General features: G+C 44.5%; 1 protein-coding gene across 8 annotated transcripts in view; it reads right to left on the bottom strand.

The window, feature by feature from the left end:
• Positions 1-18,862, bottom strand: part of LOC136151646 (enoyl-CoA hydratase domain-containing protein 2, mitochondrial) — a 29,992-nt gene extending 11,130 nt beyond the window's left edge. For 2 of the 8 annotated variants that reach the window (XM_065912946.1, XM_065912989.1), the window contains exons 1-3: positions 18,599-18,851; positions 2,661-2,728; positions 2,507-2,594 (exon numbers count right to left, since the gene is read on the bottom strand). In XM_065912946.1, coding sequence (XP_065769018.1) covers positions 2,507-2,594; positions 2,661-2,728; positions 18,599-18,731 — 289 coding nt within the window. In that variant the 5' untranslated portion in view covers positions 18,732-18,851. Of the gene's footprint in view, positions 1-2,506; positions 2,595-2,660; positions 2,830-18,598 lie in introns of all 8 variants that reach the window. The other 6 variants (XR_010660075.1, XM_065912979.1, XM_065912962.1 and 3 more) reach the window with 6 other exon arrangements.
• Positions 18,863-20,281: the final 1,419 nt, after the last annotated feature.

Here is a 20,281-nt window from a genome sequence, read left to right as displayed (position 1 = left end):
GTGGTCCAGTGGTTTAAGACTCCATGCTTCCACTGCAGGGGGCACAGTTTGATCCCTGGTTCGGGAACTAAGATCATGCAAGTTGTGCAGAGTGGCCAAAAACAAACAAACAAAGGACTTGAATAAGCATTTCTCCAAGGAAAATAAGCCAGTGGAATTTCCCCACTAGTCCAGTGGCTAAGATTGGGCTTCTAATGCAGGTGGCCCAAGTTCGATCCCTAGTTGGGGAACTAGAGCTCTCATGCCAGGACTAAAAGGTGGCATGTCACAATGAAGATTGAAAATCCTGTGTCCCTCAACTAAGACCCAGTGTAACCAAATAAATATTTTAAAAAAGATAAGGCAGTAAGCACTGGAAGGTGTGTTCAACATCATTGGGGAAATGCAAATAAAAACCACAATAGGATAGTGCTTTGTAGCCATTCAGACGATGATTATAAACAACAAACAAAGTGTTGACATTGGTGTGGAGAACTCTGATGAATGTAAAATGATACAGCTGCTGTCAAAAATATTTTGGTGCTTCCTCCCAAAGTTCAACATAGGATTACGATATGGTCCAGCCACTTTACTCCTAAGTATATGCCCCAAAGAATTGAAAGTAAGGACTCAAACAGATACAAGCACACCAATGTTCATAGCAGTATTAATCACAATAGCCAAAATGTGGGAACCACCCAAGTCCATCAACAGATGGATAAACAAAATGTGGAATATATGTGTGAAAGGGAATATTATTCATTTTTAAAAAGGATAGACATTCTGCAGTATGCTACAACATGGATGAACATGAAGTACATGATGCTAAGTGAAATAAGCAAGCCATGAAAGGACATATGTATGATTCTACTTGTATTAAATACTTAGAGTAAGCAAATTTGTGAAGATAGAAAGTAGAATGGAGGTTACTGGGTGTTAGGGAAATGGGGAGGAATTGCTCAATGAGTATATAGTTTATTGAGATGATGAAATAGTTTTTGAAATGGATAGTGGTGATTGTTGAATAAACTTGTGAATGTACTTAATGCCAGTGAATTTTACACTTCAGAGTGATTAAAATGTAAATTTTGTGATAAAATGTCAATTTTGTATAATGTATATATTTGTGACAACTCAAAAAATACATTAAATAGTAATAAAATTTTATTAATTATTTTTTCCTATTTTATTGAGAAATAATTGGCGTGCATCAGGTATAATTATTTTTTAAAAGAAGGGCTTGGTGGGGGAGTCTGAAAGGTCAAGTAGATGAGGAGTGAGTGCAGGGACAGTGGCGTGGGGGTGCGCAGGGTCCTGGATGAGAGAATGACAGTGGAGGGTCATCAGAGATCAGATGGCAGGAGTCTGAGTCACGAATAGGGGGTGAACACAGTCTCTGCAAGTCCTCGATTTTGTGAAAGTCAGTTGGGAGAGCCCTTGGGAGTCTGATTAGCCCTAGCCCCTCAGTGACAGATGGGGAAACTGAGGCCCAGAGAGAGACAGGGACTAGCCCAGGATTCCAGGGCAAATTGGGGGCAGAGTCAGACCTCCTGCATGCCCCCTACTTTCCTCTCCTTAGCTGGGGGGGTGAGGAGCGGGGCTAACAGTCATGAAGTGACTGTGATGGAAGATGTCAGACCATGGGGGAGGTCGCGGGGTCAGGCAGACTGGTCCCATACTTCCCTTGCCACCTCCCTCCCCAAGCTGCACACCGTGATCCTGGCAGTTGAGGTCTGGGGACTGAGCCACATGCCCTTGAAACAGCCTAAGAATCACTCGCTTCCCACCCTCACCTTCTGCAGCCTCTTCCGTCTCCCCAGTGCCCCCTCCACAGCCACCCCAGAGTCAGTTCTTTGCTCAACTCTCCTTCACTTGCTTCTTGTTGTGGGCCTGGGATGTGGCATTTCTCATCTTTGAAAGGAAGTGCGTGGTGCTTGCCCTGTTGTGAGGACCAAATGGTGTAGAGACATGGAAGAGTTTTTTGACAAGGGACTGAGATCTTGTAGGTGGGCAAAGGGACAGTAAGTCAGCCCTGTCTTGGCCACAGACCTGGTGAGTGTCTTTGGACTCCACTTTCTCATTTCCTCAATGAAGGGTCAGAACAGAAAGAACAAGGATTTGGGGGTCAGAGAAGTCAAGTTCTAACTGAATTCTCACTAGCTGTGTTGCTCTAAGCAAGGAATTGCACCTCCGAGTTCCCATCTTTAATGAATGAGTCCTGTGCTGTGTGCCAGGTCGCTTCAGTCGTGTCTGACTCTTTGCGACCCTGTGGACTGTAGCCCGCCAGGCTCCTCTGTCCATGGGGATTCTGCAGGCAAGAATACCGGGGTGGGTTTCTATTTCCTCCCATCGGGAATCTTCCCACCCCAGGGATCTAACCAGTGTCTCCTGTTTCCACAAGTGGGTTCTTTACCACTAGTTACCTGGGAAGCCTGAGTCCTGTGCTAGAACAACCTAAATATTCCCTAAATGCAGGCCGGTGGGAGCCCTGCTGAGCCCCAGGTTGGGGGCAAGGAAGGAAACCCACCTGCACAGAACACACCCTTCACTCCACTCCTGAAGATCAGGACACGCACTTGCTGGTCCTCCCGAAGCTGGGCCAGAGCTTCCAGCAGCTGCAGAGAAGACCCGATCAGATAACTCCCATCTCAGCTCCAGCCCACCCTGGTGCCCACCCTTACCTGACTGACGAAGACATTCCCCAGGGCATTGCGGGCACTCGGTCTGTTCATCAGAATCTCAGCAATTCCTGCAGGGGACAGGGCAGCCTCGGGTGAGCCAGCTGCCCTGCTCACTCCTGGGCTGGGGCCTGGGATCTGGGCAGCCTCTACCCTTGATGAGCAGTGTGACCTGGGGCAAGGCACACACACTCGCCTCAGTTTTCCCACCCAAAAGATCTGGCCAATAACCCTTGCCCTTTCTGCCTCATAGAAGTGGAAGGGCTTGAGAACCTCGGAGCACCATGGGGAGAGGGACAGGAATGACTGCCCCAGTGGTTCCTGCCTGCTTCTGCCATTGTCACACACACACACACACACACCCCTTCTTGAATTTCGTGATCTCTCCATGTTATTGTTTTCTGTACAGCCAGACTTCTCGAGTGAATGAGTTATGATAATACCACCATCCAGAAACCTCGTGTGCCCAGATTCATTCATTGCTCCCACCTCCCCCCAAAAGTAACAACTCTCCTGACTCTTTTTTCCTCCTGACTTTTTATGGTGATCACTTCCTTGCGTTTCTTTACAATTGTATCACACAGTTGGTCATCTCTAGACATTATAGTTTAGACTTGCTAATTTAAAAAAAAAGACAACTCTTAGGAGCTTGTTAAAATACTTAGGTTCTGCCTCTAGCTCTATCTTTTGCTCAAAAGTTATTTATTAAAGAACCTGGGGTGGACTTCTGTGGTCATCCAGTGGCTAAGACTCCCTTAATGCAAGAAGCCTGGGTTCCATCTCTGGTCAGGGAACTAGACCCCACATGCTACAACTAAGTTCCGAAATACTGCCACAAAGACTGGCACAGCCAAAGAGAAAAAAAGAACCTGGGGCATTTGACCTGTAAGGTTTCCTGCAGCATGGAATGTACTGATTGCACACTCACGGGGCACGTGAGCAGATGCCTGTCATCGGAATTTAGCAGCTAATCCAGAGGCTTGAACATATTCACATTCTGTCCTCTTTGGCAAGAGAATATCCTTTGCCCTACTCATGTGATATTCTTTCATGAGCACCAGTGAAACTTCTTGAAAGGGTTTTCCATATTCAGTTAATAATTTTCTTGCCTCCATTCACTTAAGTCTTCTCCAGTCTAGCTCCCTCCCCATCACTCAGCAGAAACTGTTCTCACCTAAGTGAGACCAGTGTAACCAATGTAATCACATCACTAACCGAGGGACATATTTCCATCCTTCTCCCAGGCTCAGCTACAATTAACTCTCCTGACCAAACACCTGCTCCTCCTTGAACATTTTCTGCCATGGCCTTTTTTTTTTTTAATGGACAGTTTTTTTCAGAACAGTTTTAGGTTCACAGCAAAATGGAGTAGAAAGTGCTTCCCTGATGGCTCAGAAGGTAAAGAATATGCCTGCAATGCAGGAGACCCGGGTTCAACCCCTGGGTTTGGAAGATCCCCTGAAGAAGGAAGTGGCAACTCATTCCAGTATTCTTGCCTGGAGAATTCCATGGACAGAGGAGCCTGGCAGGCTACAGTCCATGGGATTGAAAAGAGTCAGACACGACTGAGAAAGTGTGAAGATTCCCATAAATGCTCTAGCCACTGCACATGCATGGCTCCCTACCGGAGTGGGACATTTGTTACCAAAGATTAACCTCCATGCATGTGTCACTATCACCAAACTTCCATGTTTACTTTAGGGTTCACTCTCAGGGTTGCATATGCTATGGGTTTGACAACACATAACAACATGTACCTGCCTGTGGTCCCACATTTCCTGGCCTTCCTACCTCTCAGACGATGCCTCTGCACTTCTTTACTAGGTTTTCTTCTACCCAATTTAAAAGTTCTTAATTCACTTATTCAACATATATCTGTAATAAATAAGTCTTGGGGATATAATATACAGCATGGTGACTAGAGTTAACAATATTTGAAAGTTGCTAAGACTGTACATCTTACAAGTTCCCTCACACACCCAAAAATGTGTGTGTGTGTGGTGATGGATCTTAACTACATTTACTGTGGGGATTATTTCATAATATATAGAAATACTGAACTGTTACATTGTATATGTGAAACAAATGAAACAAAGCAAAGGCTAAAAAGAGTTTTGCCAAGAGAACGAACTGGTCATTACAAATACCCTCTTCCAAAAACACAAGAGAAGACTCTACAAGTGGACATCACCAGATGGTTAATACTGAAACTAGACTGATTAATATTCTTTGCAGGCAGATGGAGCAGCTCTATGCAGCTAGCAAAAACAAGACCAGGAGCTGACTGTGGCTCAGATCATGAACTTATTGAAAAATTCAGACTTGAATTGAAGGAAGTAGGGAAAACCACTAGACCATTAAGGTATGACATAAATCAAATCCGTTACCATTATACAGTGGAAGTGAAAATTAGATTCAAAGGATTAGATTTGATAGAGTGCCTGAAGAACTATGGATGGAGGATTGTTGACACTGTATCGGAGGCAGTGATAAAGGCCATCCCCAAGAAAAAGAAATGCAAAAAGGCAAAATGGTTGTCTGACAAGGCCTTACAAATAGCTGAAAAAAGAAGAGAAGCTAAAGACAAAGAAGAAAAGGAAAGATAGACCTATTTGAATGCAGCGCTCCAAAGAATAGCAAGGAGAGAAAAGAAAGTCTTCCTCAGGGACCAATGCACAGAAATAGAAGAAAACAATAGAATGGGTAAGACTAGATCTCTCTTCAAGAAAATTAGAGATACCAGGGGAAGATTTCATGCAAAGATGGGCACAATAAAGGACAGAAATGGTATGGACCTAACAGAAGCAGAAGATATTAAGAAGAGGTGGCAAAAATACACAGAGGACTCTACATAACCACGATGGTGTGATCACCCACCTAAAGGCAGACATCCTGGCATGTGAAGTCAAGTGGGCCTTAGGAAGCATCACTATGAACAAAGCTAGTCAATGTGATGGAATTCCAGTTGAGCTATTTCAAATCCTCAAAGATGATGCTGTTAAAGTGCTGCTCTCAATATGCCAGCAAATTTGGAAAACTCAGCAGTGGCCACAGGACTGAAAAAGGTCAGTTTTCATTCCAATCTCAAAGAAAGGCAATGCCAAAGAATGTTCAAACTACGGCACAACTGTACTCATCTCACACACTAGCAGAGTAATGCTCAAAATTCTCCAAGCCAGGCTTCAGCATTACATGAACAGTGAACTTCCAGGTGTTCAAGCTGGTTTAAGAAAAAGCAGAGGAACCAGAGATCAAATTGCCAACATCCATTGGATCACTAATAAAGCAAGAGAGATTTCCAGAAAAACATCTACTTCTGCTTTATTGACCACACCAAAGCCTTTTACTGTGTAGATCACAACAAACTCTGGAAGATTTTTAAAAGAGGTAGGAATTCCAGACCACCTTACCTGGCTCCTGAGAAATCTACATGCAGGTCAAGAAACAACAGTTAAAATGACATGGAACAACAGACTGGTTCCAAATCCAGAAAGGAGTATGTCAGGGCTGTATATTGTGCCCCTGCTTATTTAACTTATATGCAGAGTACATCATGAGAATCACTGTGCTGGATGAAGCACAAGCTGGAATCAAGATTGCTGGGAGAAATATCAATTACCTCAGATACACAAGTGACAGCATCCTTATGGCAGAAAGCAAACAAGAGCCTCTTGATGAAAGTGAAAGAGGAGAGTGAAGAAGTTGGCTTAAAACTCAACATTCAGAAAGCTAAGATCATGGCATCCGGCCCCATCACTTCTTGGCAAATAGATGGGGAAATAATGGAAACAGTGACAGATGTTATTTTCTTGGGCTCCAAAATCACTGCAGATGGTGACTGCAGTCATGAAATTAAAAGATGCTTGCTCCTTGGAAGAAAAGTTATAACCAACCTAGACAGCATTATTAAAAAGCAGAGACATTACTTTGCTGACAAAGATCCATCTAGTCAAAGCTATAGTTTTTCCAGTAGTCATATATGGATGTGAGAGTTGGACCATAAAGAAAGCTGAACGCTGAAAAGTTCATGCTTTTGAACTGCGGTGTTGGAGAAGATTCTTGAGAGTCCCTTGGAGTGCAAGGAGATCCAACCAGTCCATCCTAAAGGAAATCAGTCCTGAATATTCATTGGAAGGACTGATGCTGAAACTGAAACTCTAATACTTTGGCCACTAATGCAAAGAACTGACTCATTGGAAAAGACCCTGATGCTAGGAAAGATTGAAGGCGGGAGGAGAAGAGGAAGAGGGAGGATGAGATGGTTGGATGGCATCACCAACGGGATGGACGTGAGTTTGAGCAAGCTCCAGGAGTTGGTGATGGACAGGGAAGCCTGGTGTGCTGTAGTGCATGGGGTCGCAAAGAGTCGGATACGACTAAGCGACTGAACTGAACTGAACATCTGAAACTAATATGTCAATTGTATTTTGATTAAAAAACCCACTTCTTAACAAAAGAGAACCACACAAAAGAAGATATACAAATGACCACTAAGCACATGAAAAGATGTTTAATTTTATTAGGCTCAAATAAATGAGAATTTTAAAAAGCCTAGATATGACTGTATGACCAAATATAATGGCTAAAACTAAGATCACAAAAAATAAAAGCCAACTGTTTGTTACTAAAGAAAAAACAACTCTGCATATCTAGTGAACAACTTTGATGTATAATAAATTGTGGGCGTTATAAGGATATGTAACAATCCCTGTATTCAAGGGATTGTTGGATTAGTGCTTTTAGCCTAATATAAGTAAAGGATAATATGAGGTCATAAGTAAAATAAATACATAAAATACTATAGGATTATAACTGGCGGCTCATAGATGAAAACATTTGAGCAAGGTGGAAATAGGTAAAAATTTTCATTTTCAGAGTGAGGTATAGTGGGAAAAATACTACATGTAAGAGACTACTCCATTTGAAAAATTATATTTTATCAAATGTGTTAATTTCTATTGTACAGCAAAGTGATTCAGTTATATACATATATATTCCTTTTCCTATTCTTTTCCATTATGATTTATCACAAGATATTGAATATAGTTCCCTGTGTTTTACAGTAGGACCTTGTTTATCCATTCTATATATAATAGTTTGCATCTGCTAACCCCAAACTCCTAATGCCTTCTTCCCCAACCTTTCCTTCCCCTTGGCTACCACAAGTCTGTTCTCTATGAGACTACTCAAGTAGTTGAAGTTCCTGAAAGGTCAGTCCAAGATCTCTTTATTCAGTCGTTTGTACCGTTATGTATTTAACACACACTGGCCTCTGTACTAAACATTGATGTCAGAGACTAGAGCAAACTCAGTCCCTGTCCTCTTAGATCCTACCATCTAACAGAGGAGATCGACATTCAACAAGTAATTACTATTTGCGACAAGGACATGGGGGAAAAAAGACAGGAGGTTAGGGGTTTAGAGTGGGCAGAGGGGAGCCCTAGTGTAGAAGATAAGCAGTGACTTCCTGGGGGAAGAAGTAACCTTTCAGCTGAAAGCTGAGGAATGAATAGGAGTTAGCCAGAGAAAGTGTGCGTGTGTATTGGTGGGGAAAAGCCTATTTCAGACAGAGGGCCCTGAGTGTAGCAGAGTGTGTGCTATAGGGTGTGTAGAGCTGGGTATTTAGTGTTTTTTTTTTTTGCTGCACCTGAGAATTAAACCAACATAAAACAGATTAACAGGAGAAAAGCATATGAATTTGTTCAAGTTTTATCTAACACAGGACCCCTCAAAAGGAAATGAAGATCCCCCAGAAATGATAGGTCTACATGGTATGACAAACTACACGGTGTGTTGAAAAGAAGAGACATTACTCTGCTGACAAAAGTCTGTATAGTCAAGGCTATGGTCTTCCCAGTGGTCATGGATGGTTGTAAGAGTGTAAAAGACAGACCTTTTAATGTCTTTACAGTGGATCGTAAAGAAGGTAGAGTGCCAAAGACTGTGCCAAATACCTTCAAACTGTGGTGCTGGAGAAGAGTCCTGAGAGTCCCTTGGACAGCAAGGAGATCAAACCAGTCAATCTTAAGGAAAATCAACCCTGAATACTCATTGGAAGGACTGATGCTGAAGCTGAAGCTCCAATGTTTTGGTCACCTGATGTGAACAGCTGACTCTTTGGAAAAGTCCCTGATGCGGGGAAAGATCGAGGGCAGAAGGAAAAGAGGGCATCAAGGATGAGATGGCTGGATGGCATCATCCATGTAATGAATATGAACTTGGGCAAACTCTGGGAGATGGTGAGGGACAGGGAGGCCTGGTGTGCTGCAGTCCACGGGGTCACAAAGAGATGGACAGAACTGGGTTGACACAACAAGAAACAGCACGCTTTTATAGTAGGTTGAAGGCAGAGCAGCAACTGGGGCAAAGTTAACTATGTGGGAGGCTATAGGAAGATAAGGCCAGTTTCTACACAGTTGTCTGTTCACATTTGTCTGTTTCAACACACTTGTTTGTTTGTACAGGATTCTCTTGTCTTCAACTCCCTGTTGAAGAATGTTTTTTTATCTCCAGTTTGAGGAAGGGCATTTTTCAAATGGGAGTTTTTATCTTCTGTTTTCAGTAAGAAAAAGGGAGAAGCATGCCCTTCTTGCATCTGCTGTTTATTTCAAGCGGCTTTAGCTCAAAAATATCCCTATGCCAATGTAGCATATTTCCTGGCGTGGGGAGAGGGGCACCTTTTAGTGTCTACCAGAACTGGAAGAGTTCAGAGGAAAGGGAGAGCCCCGTAACGCGTGACAGGAGAGTCAGGAGGGCTGCACTTGCTCGTCTGCCCCTTCTCCTCCTTCCTGCTTCCCATGTGCTTGCCTCCTGTACACGCAGGACTGCCCCGCACACCCAGCCTGCTCTCCTCTGAGCTCCAAGCCTGAATATATCCTGCTGCTCACTTGACATCTAGACCAATATGTCAAAAAATGATCAGTCTTTCTTCTGCTCCTTTGGTGAGTGAATGACATGTCAACTCGGAGGTCTCTCCTGTTGCCTCTGTTTTTCTGACACTTGAAGTTTACTCTGTGTCCGAGGCAGACAATACAACCTCGTGGATCTCAGACCTTTCAGCTCACACCCCGCCCTCCTGCAGCCACTAAGCAGGTGGGCTCTCACTTCTATTACATGAATGCCCCAGCCGGCCCACTGTCCTCAGCTCTGCCTCCCCTTCTTCCACATTCATTCCCTCATTTGGGTCAAAGTCATCTTTCTAACCCAAATCTGACCATATTCTTCTTGCTTCCCTTTTCATCAGAATTCAGTCTAAATCCTTATTACCACCCAAAAGACTCCCTACAATCTGGCCTTTGTACATCCCTCTGGCCTCATGTGCCAAATCAGGGTCAGGTGTGGGGAACAGAGACTGACTCTGGGCAGAGGCTCAAATACTCATGCCTTCTCGGCTGTTTCCCCTCCTGTAAAATGTCAGGATGGATTAGAGGAGTGTGTTCACCAATCCTTTGGTCTTCAAAGGCCTCTTGTTCTTTTCTCTCAGTGTACTTAGCTTTGTGGAACAAGCAGAATTCATTAAGGTGGTGTTCTCAGTGTGAGCTGATCTGAGACACCCAGAAGGGCAAGCGAAAGTTCTGGTGCTCTCAAGGGAAAGGATTACAGCCACAGTTAGAGAACTGTGGTCTGGGGCAGAGAACTGTAACATGCAGTCTAGAAGGCTTCGTTAGCCTCCTTGGAAACCTTCATAGAACCCTTTGAGCCCCGCAGGCCTGGAGGTCCCGCCGAGGAACTCAGATGTCCCAAAGGTCCTCCTCTCCAGAAAAGAAAATGTTGCAACCTGGGGAAGGGAAACTGGTGGATACAGAGGAACTACATCAGAAGGGTTGAGGAGAACAGTCTAGGTCCAAGGCCACTGTGGCAGATAGACTTTAGAGTGGCCCCAGTGTTGATATCCTGAATAATCCCCTTCCCTTGATTGTGGGCAGAACCTATGAATTGCTTCTAACCAAGAGAACACAGGTAAGGTCATAAAAGATCACTTCTAAGATTAGGTCCAATTATATGACAAAGATAATCACTTCTGTGATTAGTTTATAATGTATACAAGACCCTGTATTGGACTTCCCTGGTGGTCCACTGGTAAAGAATCTGCCTGCCAATGCAGAGGACGTGGGTTCATTTCCTGACCCAGGAAGATTCCACATGCTGCAGGTCAATTAAACTAATTCACCACAACCACGGCCCTGACCCTTAAACCTGCGAGCCACAACTGTTGAAGCCTGCGTGCACTGGAGCCCAAGCTCTGCAACAAGAAGCCAATGCAATGAGAAGCCTGCATGGCAACTAGAGAGTAGCCCCTGCTCGCTGCAACTAGAGAAAGCCTTCATGCAGGAAGAACCAGCGCAGCCAAAAATAAATAAAATTTAAAAAGACTGTATCACTAGCACACACTAGAGAAACTAGTGGGCCCATGGATATGGTCCTGTGGCAGGGTCCTGTGGGCAGCCTCTAGGAACTCAGAGTGGCCCCTGGCCAACAGGAAGAAAACAGGACTTCAGTACTACAACAACAGGATATGAATTCTGTCAATAGCCTGAGGAAACTGGAGGCAGATCCATCCACAGTTGAGTCTATGATGAGAGACCATAGCTTCTGCCAACTCCGGGATTGCAGCCTGCTAAAACCCTGAAGCAGAGAACCCAGCAAAATTATGCCTGGACTTCTGACCTATGGAAACTATGAGATAATAAATGTATGCTATTTTAAGCAACAGAGTCTGTGGTAATTTGTTATGTGGCAATAGAAAACAAATATAGTCATGACATCCTGGGATTGAAGGGACTTTCCTCTCTTCTTCACTTTCCTATTCTGTCTTTCCTTTTTCTCTGGCTAACTCTCTCCCATGTTTCATCTCTAGCTCCCTCTTGCAGAATGCAAATATGGTGCTCAGCTGAAGTCATAGCTCAGTCACATACCAGCTCCATGGCCTTGGACAAGTTACTTTATCCTTCTGACCTTCACTTTCCTGATCTATAAATAGAAATACTAAAAAGGTTGTAATTAAGATTAAAAGAGATAATGTCCATAAGTGCATAACCAGAGTTTATGGGCACTTAGAGCAGGGAAAATGCACAGAAGCTGGTGAAAGTCTTGGACCCAATATGAGGTGTGAGCTTTAAGCTGGGAGACGTAAGGAGCCAGACAGGGTGTCTTTGGCTTTCATTCATTCACCTGACAATGTTCAACTTGTACTACCACATGCCAGGCCCTGCAGAAATAAAAGAGCTCAGCCGTGGTCCCTGACTTCTTAGTTGACACCCTATTCTGGAAACATTGCCCTTGCTGAACCCCAGTAATAATGATGGGTTTGCATTGCACCCTCTCTACTCTTATCAGACTCCCGTGATGGTTTGATTTGCTTAGCAGAAAACCTAGAGTCACATCTATCTGGATGGTCTGGATCACACAGTGATGTGGGTGGGAGTCGAAAGAAACCACTGGAAGGTCATGTGGGTATGTGTGCTCAGTTGCTCAGTAGTGTCTGACTTTGTAACCCCTATGGACTATAGCCTGCAAGGCTCCTCTGTCCATGGGATTCTCGAGGCAAGAATACTGGAGTGGCGTTGCCATTCCCTTCTCCAGGGGATCTTCCTGACCCAGGGATCAAACCCAAGTCTCCCGTGTCTCCTGCACTGGCAGATTCTTTTACTACTGAGTTGTGTGGGAAGCCTTAATAATCCCTAAGTATATAGAGGGGAAAACTGAGGCTCAGAAAAGAAGAGAATGTGCCAAAGTTACTAGGTGGACCCAGCTAGCAATCCTCACTCTCAGAGTTAACAAGTGATGAGGAAGACTAGTCCAGACAGAAGGAATGCCAAAGGACAAGGGTAGGGGAAGAGGGTGTAATTCCTAAGTGGTTTACAAAGGTAGAGAGGGAGGAGAGGACCCAAGTCAGGGGCATAGTTAGAAAAACACTTAAGTGGGATGGCTTAAAATGAACAAACCCATGGTAGGAGAGATATAGTGACATGGTCAGGTTGTGGTGGAGAACCTTGACTATTCAGCTAAGGAGCTGGAGAAAAGCCATGAGTGAGGAGTGGTTAACGAGCTAATCTCATTTTCAAAGACAACAGGCACAATGTGACAATGCTCTGGTGCTATCACGCCAAGTGGAAGACAGAACTGGCGACTTCTAAGGAGGATGGTAGGATGGTTCTACTGTGTGTGGGTCTCCTCCTCATGCCTCCTCCACTGCCTCTTCTCGGTTTCCTTATCTCCTTCCCTCTAGGACATTCTGTATACCCTCTGGCAGAGGCAGAGGCTTAATCTCCTGACACTTAATGTTGTTGTTCAGTGGCTCAGTCATTTCCGACTCTGTGACCCCACTGACTGCAGCACTTCAGGCTTCCCTGTCCTTCATCATCTAGAGTTTGCTCAAACTCATGTCCATTGAGTTGATCATGCCATCCAACCATCTTATCCTCTGTCTCCCCTTCTCCTCCATCTTTCCCAGCATCAGGATGTTTTCCAGTGAGTAGGCTCTTTGCATCAGGTGGCCGAAGTATTGGAGCTTCAGGTTCCGCATCAGTCCTTCCAATGGATATTCCAGGTTGATTTCCTTTAGGGTTGATTGGTTTGATCTCCTTGCTGTCCAAGGGAGTCTCAAGAGTCTTCTCCAGCACCACAGTTTGAAAGCATCAATTCTTCCGCACTCAGACTTCTTCGAGGGCTTCCCTGGTGGTTCAGGGCCTTCCGTGGTGGTTCAGATAGTAAAGAATCTGCCTACAATGAGGGAGACCTGGGTTCGCTCCATGGGTTGGGAAGATACCCTGGAGTAGGGCATGGCAACCTACTCCAGTATTCTTGCCTGGAGAATCCCCATGGACAGAGGAGCTTGGTGGGCTACAGTCTATGGGGTTGAAAAGAGTCAGACACGACTGAGCGACTAAGCACACAGCACAGCACAGCTGCTGGTTCAGACAGTAAAGAATCTTCCTGGAATGAAGGAGACTTGGGATTGATCCTCGGGTCAGGAAGATGCACTGGCGAAGCAAATGGCAACCCACTCTGGTTATCTTACCTGAAGAACTCCATGGACAGAGGAGCCTGATGGGCTACAGACTTTGGAGTCACAAAGAGTGAGACACGACAGACTGACTAACACATTGCAGCCTTCTTTATGGTCCAATTCTCATATCCCTATATGACTACTGGAAAAACTATAGTTGATTATGTGGACCTTTCTCAGCAAAGTGATGTCTCTGCTTTTTAATATGTTGTCTAGGTTGGTCATAGCTTTTCTTCCAAGAAGCAATCATCTTTTAATTGCATGGTTGCAGTCACCATTTTCAGTGATTTTGGAGCCCAAGAAAAGAACATCTGTCACTATTTCCATTGTTTCCCCATCTATTTCCCATGAAGTGATGGGACCAGAGGCCATGAACTCAGTTTTTTGAATGTTGAGTTTTAAGCCAGCTTTTTCACCCTCCTCTTTCACGTTCATCAAGAAGCACTTTAGTTCCTCTTCACTCTCTGCCATAAGAGTGGTATCATATGCATATCTGAGGTTATTGATATTTCTCCCGGCAATCTTGATTCCAGCTTGTGCTTCATCCAGCCCGGCATTTCACATCTGTACTCTGCATATAAGTTAAATAAACAAGGTGACAATATACAGCCTTGATATACTCCTTTCCCAATTTGGAACTAGTCCATCTCCATGTCCAGTTCTAACTGTTGCTTCTTGACCTGCATATAAATTTCTCAGGAGGCAGGTCAGATGGTGTGGTATTCCCACCTCTTTAAGAATTCTCCACAGTTTGTTGTGATCCACACAGTTAAAGGCTTTGGCTTAGTCAATAAAGCAGAAGTAGATGTTTTTCTGGAATTCCCTTGCTTTTTTGATGATCCAATGGATATTGGCAATTTGATCGCTGGTTCCTCTCCCTTTTCTAAATCCAGCTAGAATACCTGGAAGTTCTCAGTTCATATACTGTTGAAGTCTTGCTTGGAGAATTTTGAGCATTACTTTGCTAGCATGTGAGATGAGTGCAATTGTGTGGTAGTTTGAACATTCTTTGGCATTGCCTTTCTTTGGGATTGGAATGAAAGCAGTCCTTTTCCAGTCCTGTAGCCACTGCTGAGTTATCCAAATTTGCTGGCATCTTCAGTGCAATGCTTTAACAACATCATCCTTTAGGATTTGATATAGCTCAGCTGGAATTCCATCATCTCCATTAGCTTTGTTCGTAGTAATGCTTCTTAAGGCCCACTTGACTTCATTTTCCAGGATATCTAGCCCTAGGTGAGTGACCACACCATCGAGATTATCTGGGTCATTAAGACCTTGTACAGTTCTTCTGTGTATTCTTGCCACTTCTCCCCATATCTTCTGCTTCTGCTAGGTCTTTACCATTTCTGTCCTTTATTGTGCCTATCTTTGCATGAAATGTTCCCTTGGTATCTCTAATTTTCTTGAAGAGATCTTTAGTTTTTCCTATTCTATTGTTTTCCTCTATTTCTTTGCATTGTTAACTTAATTTTTAAATTTTATTTATTTATTTATTTTCATTTATTTTTATTAGTTGGAGGCTAATAACTTTACAATATTGAGTTGATTTTTGCCATATATTGACATGAGTCAGCCATGGATTTACATGTGTTCCCTATCCTGATCCCCCCTCCCACCTCCCTCCCTATCCCATCCCTCTGGGTCTTCCCAGTGCACCAGCCCTGAACACTTGTCCCATGCATCCAACCTGGGCTGGTGATCTGTTTCACACTTGATAGTATACTTGTTTCAATGCTATTCTCTCAGAACATCCCACCCTCGCCTTTTCCCACAGAGTCCAAAAGTCTGTTCTATACATCTGTGTCTCTTTCTGTCTTGCATATAGGGTTATCATTACCATCTTTTTAAATTCCATATATATGTGTTAGTATACTGTATTGGTCTTTATCTTTCTGGCTTACTTCACTCTGTATAATGGGCTCCAGTTTCATCCATCTCATTAGAACTGATTCAAATGTATTCCTTTTAATGGCATTGTTAACTTAAGAAGGCTTTCTTATCTCTCCTTGCTATTCTCTGGAACTCTGCATCCAGATGGGTACATCTTTCCTTTTCTCCTTTGCCTTTTGCTTCTCTTCTTTTCTCAGCTACTTGTAAGGCCTCCTCAGACAACCATTTTACCTTTTTCTATTTCTTTTTATTGGGGATGGTTTTGATCACCACCTCCTGTACATACCTCCTGTACAAACCTCCATCCATAGTTCTCCAGGCACTCTGCCTATCAGATCTAATCCCTTGAATCTATTTCTCACTTCCACTGTATAATCATAAGGGATTTGATTTAGGTTATACCTGAATGGCCTAGTGGTTTTCCCTACTTTCTTCAATTTAATTCTGAATTTTGCAATAAGGAGTTCATGGTCTGATTCAAGGTCAGCTCCTGTCTTTTCTTCTTTTTTTTCTGACTGTATAGAGCATCTTCATCTTTGGTTGCAAACAGTATAATCAGTCTGATTTCTGTAGTGGCCATCTGGTGATGTCCATGTGAAGAGTCAGCTCTTGTGTTGTTGAAATAGGGTGTTTGCTATGACCAGTGCATTCTCTTGGCAAAACTCTGTTGGCCTTTGGGCTGCTTCATTTTGTACTCTAAGGTCAAACCTGCCTGTTACTCCAGGTATCTCTTGACTTCCTACTTCAGTCCCCTATGAGGAAAAGGACATCTTTTTTTGGTGTTAGTTCTAGAAGGTCATGTAGGTCTTCACAGAACTGTTCAACTTCTTTGGCATTAGTGGTTGGGTCACAGACTTGAATTACTGTGATACTTGTTATTTCTGGATAAAAAATTCTCCTATCTACAAATGAGCCATGATAATTTTTCAACTAATGTACAAGTCTGTGTTCTTAGTCCCTGAATTACTAGAATAGTGATGTCCATTAATAGTTGAGAACACAGGTTTTAAAATCAGACCTGATTCATGTTGCTTAAACTCTCTGTTCCTCGGTTTATTGATCTGTAAAGTTGGGAGAATAATTATAGCTATTTTAAGGCAAACACTGTAGCCCGTTTGGCAGTCAACAAAGAGTGAGAGCAACTGGGGTATTCTCTAACGCTAGCCATCCCACCTGGCCAGAGAATTCTCACCAAGTGAGGTAGTTGGACGCCAGAAGCCCCTTCATGTCCATCAAAAGTGGGGGATGTAGGTAGGGAGCAGTATACAGTATCACGGAGCAAGGAACAGTTCTTCAACAGCTCTTCAACTTAGTATCAAGCAAGAAAAAAGAAATATGAGATGCCTAGAACAATACAATCTGTGTAAACTAAAACTTGGACATAATGCTACTTTAAATGCGGAGAAGTTTAGAGGGGTTGGACCTGGGGAGAAAGTAAAGACAAGAGGATCTTGCCCAGCTGGTGACACATGGCAGACAGGGGAATGCCACTGAATGCAAAGTCAATCACTGCCCTTTGCCCGCCTTCACAAATAACACTACCCCCAAACAGAAATAAAACAAAATATAATACGACCAAGAAAACCCAACACAAGGCTCAATCAAGGTGTTCTTGCCAGTGACTGCTGTGAGCTTTCCTTTGAGTCAGCAGGACTCCAAACTCCAGCAGCAGCTGCAGGGCAATTGCACAGGGGGGCGCCAAGCCCTCCTCTTGGCCTCTCTTCTCTCCTCTCCCCTCTTTTCTCCCGCCCCCCCTCCCCTCTCCTCAGCTCCTCCTTTCCAGGAGGCGGGACGCCCTAAGCCAAATTGGAATTGGCTTGGCTGCCCCAGCCCACTGGAACCTTGCCAGGATGCTCAGCCTGGGAGGAAAATCAGGCATTTTAAAGCTCTAGTCGGGGGTGGGCTTGCTGGCATTTAGTTCTACCCTTGAACGAGTTCTACCTTAGTTCTTAGTTCTACCCTTCTCTTTCCTCACAGCCCCAGGCCACTAAATCTGGGGCTGAAGGGACCGATATTGACGCAGAATCCCTTCACAATTACGGTGGGGGAGGCAGGTAAGGTGGTCACCTACCAAAGGATTTAGGCCCGGGGAACCTCTACTGGGATGCAGGAACTTTGGGGTCCAATCCTAAAACACACTGAGCAACCTGCCTCCCCCTTACTGGTTTTGGGGTAGGAGATAGACGGGCCCCTGGGCCAGACAGCTGGTGTTTTGTCAGTGGAGTAAAACTGAAGCTTCTCACTCACCCAGACCCGCCAAGGACAAAGCTAGTGTCAGTAAATGAGCTCTGCTGGAATAAAGAGGTAAGATGATCACCCCTGAGGTCAAGAAAAATGTCCTTGTCTACACATGTGCAGGAAGGCTTTTTAGGGATCAAAAAGGGCGGGGTTGCCACCCTATAGTAAGCATGGACACACCCTCACAGGTTTCTGCAGTGGGATCCATCTTAGCAAAGATGCCCAAAAAAGTTGCCCAGGCATATTGGGGAGGTCCTAGGACCAGTCAGCTGTGAAGAAACAAGATAATTTGCCATATATAAACACCCAGAGGCTGTCCTTTATGCGTGATTTAACGCACCTCTTTACTGGCCTCCTCCTCATGAGAGAGGCCCCGATACCCTTTCTCTCTGGGTGTGTATTTCTGCCTGGCTTTTCTGACTTAAATATAACTGCTTCCCTGTGTGCTCTCCCATATGTTGTGCTGTGTCTGTAATAATAAGCTTTGTACCTGTTTTTACAGTCTTTGCCTCCCTGAAACATTCTTGTTTTCAAATGCCTGCTTTCCTTCTAGCCTCTCCCTGCTGGTGGTCTAGCAGCTAGGATTCCTGGTTTTCATCCAGGCTACCCAGGTTCAATTTCTGGGTAGGGAACTAAGTTCTCTCTCAGGACCACTCACTGCTTTCTCTCTCTGAGATCAGTTTCAGTCTGCCTCCCTGTAGTGGGAGCACTGGCCATGGATCCGTACTGGGCAACAGCACCAGGCCTGCCTCTCAGCCAGCAGGAGCTCACCCCAGCCGCCTTCCGGGCTCTCGGCACTTACCCCGGTCTGGACCCGCCAGAGCGCACACCTGGATCTCCCGGCCTGCAGCCCCGGGGTTGGAGGAGCAGCCGCGGGTCTCAAGCGGCCTCCAGGGGCGAGGAAAGCGCAGAGTGCTGGTCAGGGCGCGCAGCATTGGGGCCTAATCTGGGAACGGGCCACCCTGCACCACCGCCTCCCGCTGAAAGCTCGCCGCTCTGCTCCAGGCCTTGACAAACTGCTCCTCCTATGGGCTGAGAGCCCTGCGCGGCTCCCTGAGCCTGTGGGAAACCGGAAGGCACGGGTAAGGAGAAAGCCCGGCTCTGCTGTGTGCTTTTGAACAAGGCTGCCAATCTAAGTGCCAAAATTTTAATCTGTAAAGCACGGGTAATAAAAGTGATAAGTGCCAAAGATACAGAAAGCCGAAAGCTAAAGTAGTGAGAACAGATTTTAATCAGTAATACACTGTTGCAAAAGAGAAATGTCCAGCATGAACTCTTAACATAGTTTCTAACAGCTCAAGGACACATCCCTAGGATGACTCTAGTCCCTTTTAACGTGCCTGCCTGAGAAAACTCAAGACTGCCAAAAGAAATTACTGTTTGTTCCAGCCAACACCTGAAAGTAAGACTCCTATCTCCCACTCTCTGAGGGAGCCTAAGTTTGCATAAGGGACAGCACACCTAGAATAGTTCCATGTGAACTAACCCCGCTCTGCGTATTTTGAAAGTTTTCACTTCCCTGACTGTACACAGTCCTGGCTCACTCACCTCCCTATTCCTTCATTCTCCTTGTAAAATCTGTTCTCACTACTTTCAGGGAGGCTGAAGCCTAGTAGAGAAGAGGGTTCAGAGGATCCTGGCTACAGTCTGGTGATAGAATCTTTTCTTTTTTTAATTGGAGGCTAATTACTTTACAATATTGTGGTGGGTTTTGCCATACACTGACATGAATCAGCCATGGGTGTACATGTGTTCCCCATCCTGAACCCCCCTTCCCATCCCATCCCTCTGGGTCATCCTAGTGCACCAGCCCTGAGCACCCTGTCTCATGCATCCAACCTGGACTGGTGATCTATTTCACATATGATATTATATATGTTTCAATGCCATTCTCTCAAATCATCCCACCCTCGCCTTCTCCCACAGAGTCTCCAAAAGTCTGTTCTTTACATCTGTGTCTCTTTCACTGTCTCGCATATAGGCTCATAGTTACCATCTTTCTAAATTCCATATATATGTGTTAATATACTGTATTGGTGTTTTTCTTTCTGGCTTACTTCACTCTGTATAATAGGCTCCAGTTTCATCCATCTCATTAGAACTGATTCAGATGCATTGTTTTTAATAGCTGAGTAATAGTCCATTGTGTATATGTACCACAGCTTTCTTAGCCATTTGTCTGCCAATGGACATCTAGGTTGCTTCCATGTCCTGGCTATTGTAAACAGTGCTGCGATGAACATCGGGGTACATGTGTCTCTTTCAATTCTGGTTTCCTTGGTGTGTACACCCAGCAGTGGGATTGCTGGGTCGTATGGCAGTTCTATTTCCAGTTTTTAAAGGAATCTCCTCACTGTTCTCCATAGTGGCTGTAGTAGTTTGCATTCCCACCAACAGTGTTAAAGGGTCTCTTTTTCTCTGCACCCTCGCTAGCATTTATTGTTTGTAGACTTTTTGATAGCAGCCATTCTGACCAGCGTGAGAT

Source organism: Muntiacus reevesi, chromosome 1, assembly GCF_963930625.1.
Source record: "Muntiacus reevesi chromosome 1, mMunRee1.1, whole genome shotgun sequence".
In the NCBI taxonomy this organism is placed as follows: Eukaryota; Metazoa; Chordata; class Mammalia; order Artiodactyla; family Cervidae; genus Muntiacus; species Muntiacus reevesi.
The sequence above is the reverse complement of the archived record's forward strand: the minus strand, read 5'-3'. Positions and strand labels throughout refer to the sequence as shown.